Source organism: Homalodisca vitripennis, chromosome 6 (genome assembly GCF_021130785.1).
Source record: "Homalodisca vitripennis isolate AUS2020 chromosome 6, UT_GWSS_2.1, whole genome shotgun sequence".
Lineage (NCBI taxonomy): Eukaryota > Metazoa > Arthropoda > Insecta > Hemiptera > Cicadellidae > Homalodisca > Homalodisca vitripennis.
The window spans coordinates 4,481,522-4,489,652 of NC_060212.1; the positions used below are offsets into that span (position 1 = coordinate 4,481,522).

General features: G+C 33.6%; 1 protein-coding gene across 1 annotated transcript; it reads right to left on the minus strand.

The window, feature by feature from the left end:
• Positions 1-860: 860 nt before the first annotated feature.
• LOC124364080 lies at positions 861-5,054 on the minus strand. Its single transcript, XM_046819261.1, has 3 exons — positions 4,457-5,054; positions 4,111-4,267; positions 861-3,432 (listed from the first exon to the last, which is right to left on the minus strand). The coding sequence occupies exons 1-3, from the start codon at positions 4,613-4,615 to the stop codon at positions 1,310-1,312; spliced, it is 2,439 nt and encodes an 812-aa protein (XP_046675217.1). The 5' UTR covers positions 4,616-5,054; the 3' UTR covers positions 861-1,309.
• Positions 5,055-8,131: the final 3,077 nt, after the last annotated feature.

Consider the following 8,131-nt stretch of genomic DNA (forward strand, 5'->3'; position numbering starts at 1 on the left):
CTATTATGTGAAATTCGTGGAAAAGAAACAACTGTAACTGTAGGTGGAGCAAATATGGTCTTCTTCAGTTTTCCTAATTTTAGTTATAATAATTTGTTTGATCACTGTAAATATTAGATTCATATTTTAATTTAAAACTTATGATTGTTGTTGAACACTATAGATACTTTATATCTATTGATAGTCTAGGATTTGAGATTCGAATATTAGGTATTGATGATTACATTCTTTGATATAAAAAAATCGGGTCCGCTTATCATCTTTCAAAGCAATGTCGTGTAGTTTTCTAAAATTGACTGCCATTTTTAATAATCAAATGTTACTTATATGTAAAATTGAAATATTACCTTACATGTATTATTTGAATGACAGCTGTAGATATAGATTATCTAAGTTATTTGTTCAAAATAATTAATCAGTATCGATTGATTATATCGATGGTTATGATTAAGTAATATAGTTTGCCAATTTCGATATAAAAAACCAGGTCCTCTTATCGTACCCTACCCTGTTGGACTCGTACCGAAAAATCCATTATGTGAAATTTGTGGGAAAGAACAACTGTAACTGTGAGAGGAGCAAATATGGTGTTTAGTTTTCCTAATTTTGCTTATAATAATTTTTTTCATCACTGTAAATATTAAATCATTATTGCAATTTAAAACATATGATTTTTATTGAGGACTGGCCAATTTCGATATAAAAAACCAGGTTCTCTTATCGTACCCTACCCTGTTGGACTCGTACCGAAAAATCCATTATGTGAAATTTGTGGGAAAGAACAACTCTGTACCTCAGAACTATATGGGCCTAAGTCACATTTAGTAGATTTTACAGGAGAGCATAAAAACTACGAACAGTTGTGTTTATTCTTTATTATAAAATTATGAACTGTGTTTAGTTTCTACTTCACAAGTTAACTTACTTATGTTTATAGAAGCATTAAACTGCTTTAGTATTTTTATGTAATTATTTTTTTGTTACATTAAAAATGGACTTACGATATTTTGGCTCTAATCAAAAACATATGTTATATTGCTACTTGGACTTAAGCAACCAAATTAAGTGTATCCATTAGCAACCAATATACATGGTTTAGTCAATAAAAACACTATTACAATGCTAATAAAATATATTATCTAACAATGTTGTAATGGCATCTGGAAAGTTGTTTTTTCTAAAATCAAAAACATTTGTTTTAATGCTATTTGGACTTAAGCATTGTATTTCCATTAGCAACTAATATACATTGTTTCGTCAATAAAACACTATTACACTGCTTATAAAAACTATAAATATAAGGTAAGAATTAATCTAATAATGTTGAACTGATATCTGGAAAGTCATTTTCACTAGCCCCATGTGGAAGGTTCTCAAAGTAAGCCTTGTATTCTTCAGGGACCCACTGGAGGATTGTCATTAAATCTCTGAATTTTTCATTACTTATTTTCCTCTTCTCAGATCTTGGTTTCGGAACTGATTCAGGCATGATTGTTTCTTTTCTCTTATTTCTTCTCAAATCCACACTTTTAAAATCAACATCATCAAAGCTTGTTTTATAGTACAGTATACCAAGTTCTTCTCTTCGAACCTGTAACCAAACTGTGTTGGAAATGAGGAAAGGTTCTCCAATAGTATTTTTTTTCCTGTTTATTAATGGTCCATCTTTATTAGTAAGCGAAAGAAAATCAAGAAAGTGTTCAAGAGACATTTTCTTTACAATGAATGGGTTTTTATTGCTACAAGATGCGATGAAGTTCGCCCAATCATTAGTAGTAAATATTGTGTTAGTTTTAAGATGCTTTTTTGCTCTTTCTATTAATCCATGTTTACCATCTACCTCCATATGTGTATGCCCAGCTAATAAAAATTTGTGGTTTATTTCATTAATGTTGGGTAGAGTTTTCAAAATCCAAATGTACATAAAAATCATATTAATATTTCTATTTTGACCGCTGCAGTTATCGGTCCAAACAGTCAGAGTGTCAATGCTGCTTTTATTGAGCTCTTCATTTGCCCAGGTAAACAAACAAGAAGCCATCTCACTTCCACCTCTACCTGCAGTGGTCTCATTCCAAATCATGCACCACGTTTTCTTTCCACTACTGTCGTCAATGGTGTAGTTTAGAGTCCAGAGCTTTCTCAAGTAGAAGCTTTGACAGTTTGTGAGAGCTGGAGTAGGAAGACACTTCTGTAGGTCTGCCATAACAACTTTAAATTTTTCATTTCCTTGTCCCAAAAGCTTATCTTCTTTTTTCAAATGGTATCTACGTGCTGCTTCATCTAGATGCTTCTGCTTTTCTGCTTGAAGGTTTTCTTTTTGCTCACCGTTTGCATTCTTTAATTGGCAATCAATTCTGTCACAAAAATCACATGTGTCATTGTCTGGCAAATGAAATGACAAATTGTATTCTCTATTGAAAATTTCTGAAAATAACCATTTCTTTTCGGGTTTGATATTTTTTTCTTTACATTCATTTTCATACATGGTATACATTATGGAAATGTTTAAATCATTACCCAAGTATTTTTTGTTTGTCCTTTCCCTACTATAGTGACTTTCATATGCTGGATATTTTGATATGTGGTTTCTTATGATATCCTTTGCTGTCTCTGGTATTTTGTTTCCTGGTACATGTTTGCCACGATGGTCTGGTTCAACCATACCAGTACTTTGGGTTTTTAAGAGAGCAAACTTAACATATGTTTCTGATATTACTAGTGTGTTCAAGAAAAATTGTTTGCAAACTTTTTCAAAATTGTTATCCCATTTGAGAAAATAAGTATGGCTGTTTTTTCTACTATTTCTAGAACCATCTCTTTGTCGTGACCTGGCTATTGGCTTGGTTGTAATACAAGAAACTATATACTGGCGTTTAGAACTTAAGTTTCTTTCACTATTATAATAGTCAGAATGAATGTGTACTCTTTGTGCATGACTTATGCGCTGAGAGCATTTCAAGCGACAAGTAGTTTTACAAGGAGGTCTTAAAGTTCTTTCTTTTACAATATCTCCTTTAGAGTTGACATGCTCTTTTCCAGAAATTCGTCCCTGCTTTCTAATGTTTTTTTTCCACTTTTTTTCATTCCTTATTCTTTTTCTTCCTTTATTTTTAGGTTGAGTAACTATCGGTAACTCGCTCTCCGTGTCATCTGAATCGGTGTATGGTACCAGAGGTATTATATTATTATTATTTGCTGTAGTATTTGTACTTACAGATTGACTTTGTACTTGTTCTAAATCGTTACTTAAAGTTGAATCACTCTCTGAACCTGAAGGTGGAGTGTATGTTGGATCATCGATGTCATTCTCAAATAGGTCGCTCACAGAAGATAGCGCATCATCTAAATCTTCCAGTGTTGTCGATGCTCCAGATTCTTGTTCCATGTTTGTCACTTGTGTTATCGTCTCTAGCTCCCATTCATTTGACTCTGAAAAATAAATTGTTAAGATATTTTGAATATTTAATTTTATTTAAGTGTTTTGCTTTTAATAACATAGAGCTTTCTTTCCTACAAGTGTTCCCAGCCTTCAAGAAATAGAGAAATTCACTCGGTTTTGTCCAATTTATTTTAATTTTTTAAATTGATGTTCCGCCAAAACATTGATTAGTTCATTATATAGATAGCCTACACAAAGAATGTGGATATAAAAAATATTATATCGTTAAAGTGGATTTCTATTGAATTTTTATCATGTTTTTGGTAATTATGTGTAATTTACTCGTCACTCACGAAGTTTTTCATATTGAAGTATAATTTCTGTTAAACATGTAGAATGTTAAATTAGGTAGAATAACAAGTCGGAAAGACAAAGAACCCCTAAGAATATAACTATTATCGTATGAAATTAATGCTCTCTGTCCCTACCGACTACAGCATTTACAGTCTAATGACAATGTACTAGGTCTAGGCCCAGCTTAACACGATTGAAATGGAACCTAAATTATTGCTAGGGTAGGCTAAAGCCCCCGAGTAAATACCTGCTACAATATGGTTAAATGGTTAAACATAACAGTAATTTACACAAAAAAGATTTTTATAACAACCATAAATTTACTGAAATTTATTTAAACTGAGCCTAGAGTATTATGTACCTACTAATCTCACCTGGTTCTACTGGAGTTGAAATGAAATTAAGAAGATGTACGTCTTTACTAGTTTCTCTTTCAACTTGGATATTTTCACTTTCATGCATGTTAAAATTCCATTGGGTTGAGTCATTGTCAGGTAAAACGAGGATGGATGTGCAATCTGGATTCAATACCTAGAAATAAAATTGAAAATCAAACATACACTTAGGCCTACTTCTCCTATTGGCACAACAATGTTCTAAACCTAGGCTAATAATAATAATAATAATAAAAATTGTTCCTTGAGGTCTGAGTATAAAATTCGAATTTTACTTTAAGTTTTACATATTGTTAGCTTGTAAACATATTTAAAAAATACTTACTTTTAATTCGGTTAAAGTCGGTGAAGGAGTGGAATTTCTTCGTGGAACTTCTACTGATTGATTGCTAGGACAATCATTAGTTTCAGGTTTCAGATTATCTTCAGTGAACGTATTAAGGTTTTTCAATTTGGAAAGTATAAACTTTCCCCTACTTTCCATATTAATACCAAAACGTTTTGTTAAAAGTAGAATAAAACTTTGATTAGTACAGCTCAGTCCTAACCTCAATAATCTCTCTAATAGCAGGCAGCAGCAATATCAACAGTATTATTGACAGTCATCAGCTGTTCAGAAAACAGGACTTGAGACTAAATGAGTATAGTGGCTAGGGCCAGACAATGGCAAGTCCATTTTGTGGACTTAGGTTTTTGCTGAAATGCTCAATGTTCAGAACCATAACATCATAGGTGGAGTTAAGTTTGTCTGGTTCTGATATACCTCAGGACTTAGACTCATATAACCTTTGATAAATCATAAAAATAGAATTTTTAGCGGAGTTACGATGGTATGGCTGGATGTAAAATGAAATTTTAAGAACATACGTGCAATAACCTAAAAAATAAGAAATTTTGGACTTAGGCTCATATGGTTCTGAGGTACAGAACTGTAACTGTGAGAGGAGCAAATATGGTCTTCAGTTTTCCTAATTTTGCTTATAATAATTTTTTTCATCACTGTAAATATTAAATCATTATTGCAATTTAAAACATATGATTTTTATTGAGGACTGGCCAATTTCGATATATAAACCGGGTCCGCTTATCGTACCCTACCGGATAGTTGTACCTCAAAAACATACGAGATGATTTTGATAAAAGTTCTTGTACGCATTTAAGACACAGTCTACTATACTACAATGTAAGCCTCATTCACAGGCCGTGTCTGTTTTTGGAGATACATCGATTTTACATATCGAATACTGGAAAAACATGTGGATGGCCATACCTCTAAAACGTACTAGCCGATTTTGATAAAACCCACATTCTTAGGCTCTGTCTATTTTTGGAGCCACACCGATTTTTCAGGTTACGTGTTCTAAAATCTAATATATGGATGGCTTTACCTCAAAAACGTACAAGCCGACGTTGATAAAACTTTCTATACGCACTCATTATATGGTTACTATACTACAATATAAACCTCATTCTTAGGGTGCGCTTATTTTCTAAGGTGCGCCTAGGGTGAACTAGGTTAGGATACAGTAAGGAACTAAGACTGGGTACTCGTCCTTTATAAATGGAATCTATGGCCAATTTCACGTCGGCACTTTTAGATCTGTATAGTTGTTGCACTTTCTAAATCTAAAATGTTTTGTATTTGTAATTTTAAGCTAAGGATATACACATATATATAATTATATTATATATTAAATAAGAGAAATATAAAATAAAGGAAACACAACAGTATTGTTTGTGGGTGTATATGTGATAATGAAGCTGAGTTCATTTATTTCACGTTATATGTATGTTTACGAATTTTCCAGGTGTTTGCCTTGGTGTTTTAAATAAACGGTGGCATATTTTACCTTACTCCTCTCCCGCTTTAGACATCATCTATTTATTTAATCATTTGTCTGATTTCAATTAAATTGTTTCTATGTAAATTCTTTTATTTTCAACACATTTTATAATTATGTGTAATAGTTAAGTTAACTGCCGGCCCAGCAAATACGGGTTTTCTGTTAATAACCTATTGCTATCGACCTCCTGAACAAAACAATTAAAGGTTTCTATGGGCGGAAATGACAAATAACAAAAATATAGAACATAAATTGAGGAGATATTTTTCTTGTGCGGAGTAATATTTTGTTGTTGTACAGCACCATGTGGTCTTGTGATGATTGTAAGACAACCTCTTATTGGTTCCTGCTGACGTCATCCTTTACACGATCTTGGGATGCGTAGAATAACTATAATTTTGAAATTGGGGAGGTTGACCTTTTAAGAATAAAATTTCATATAAGTGTGACATAAGTGCCTCCAGCCATCAGCGCTGGATGGGACGTACAATAAATATCCCTCAACTTTGTAACTATCAGTAAAAACTTAAATTCTAACTGGTATGATTACGAATGTCTCCAGCCATTGCTGGGTTGTAGAAAAATGCAACTTGAAAAAAATACAAATATTGTAAATTCACCTGACCATAACTTTCTGCTATTTTGCAAGAAAGTTAGTTCCACTTTGAATGTTCTAAAATTCATTACTTGTCATTTTAATAACCTAAAACCTTTTATTTTTTCAGAAAGTCAATAGCAATAGGTTAATAACGCGATCTCATTTTTAGGGTGGTAAAAATAAAGTTGAAAACAATGCATACAAATTGAATAAAACTTATAACAAACTAATTAATAGTGTTAACAAGTAACATATATTTAATAAATAAGCAAAGCTAACGTAACTATAACTTCGGACAGCAGTATAATAAGCGGCCACTACCACAATCGAATCGAATATTCATATCTATACTTTTGAATACAACATTTTAACGGAAATATTGTAGAATATGCCATGTTTTCTTTATTTTGAGACAGTTTTCAATATCAGGGAAATTAGGCCTTCTTCACACGACATCGATTTCACAGTCTTATTCCAAAAGAGTAAATACTCCGGCGTTCAAATCTTACCAATCATTTTTACATTTAGTTCTTTGTATTTCTTTGTATATTCCAACAACTCTGGAACAATTGAAAAAAAGGTTATGTGCATGCGCTAGCTGATCAGGTCGTGACTGTTATTCACAATGTATGGCGCCACGCCGCCGCCAGTCCACGATACGATGTGTGTGACCTAGACATTGGGCTGGCGCGACATACAAATCGAGGACTTGACCGGCGCGCGTGGCCTTGAGAGTGTGGTATTGGCGGGAGGGCGGCGCGGTAGACTTATACACTCCGTCTCTGAACATTTCCTATGACTCATCGGCGACAGCCTCCTTCTCGTAATCATATTGACGCTAATAACTTATCTGACTCTCTCAATCAATCTGTTTAGTGATTGTGCTGAGTGTAGTGGTTGGTTTGTTTTTATAGATGTCTGGTGATTTAAAGTCGTAGAATAGTCAGTCCCGCGAAATTGTGAGTAACGTTTATAAATTTATGGAAGAAGAGGTAGACCGTTAACTGTTGATATTACGTTGTTAGTCAAAGAACTTCTGCAGCAACTAGTGTAATCGGAACAAGTTTTGTCACTCAAAATAATTGCATAATAATAAGTGCCTTATAATTAACAAAATATTATTGAAGTCGCTGTGTTGGGTGGTTAGAGAACCCAAGTAATAGCAGTAACGGACATATACTTGTCGTTTAATATGTTTTTCAAAATAACTTTTTTGCTGTCGAAACTAATCGGCACATAACCGGGAACCTCCTCAACAGTTACGATAGTTTCAGTTGCAGCCAGACAACGGTGGCAGAGAACCGTTACACCGCAACTGTTCCACAAAACGACGGATCGCAACTGTGGAGAAGAAACAGTTCTCTTCAGCGGTATACTTGCATATTCTCTCAACGTTGCTGGATTTGTTCAGTTGTAGAAACCGTCTACAAAGGATGATTATCAGTGGCGTAGCCAGAAATTTCGTTCGGGGGGGGATCCGAAACCGGGGGATCCGGGGGACGTTTTGTGTGTTATTTGCCAGTGAGTTCACTGGTAAAAGGTAAATACCAGAAATATG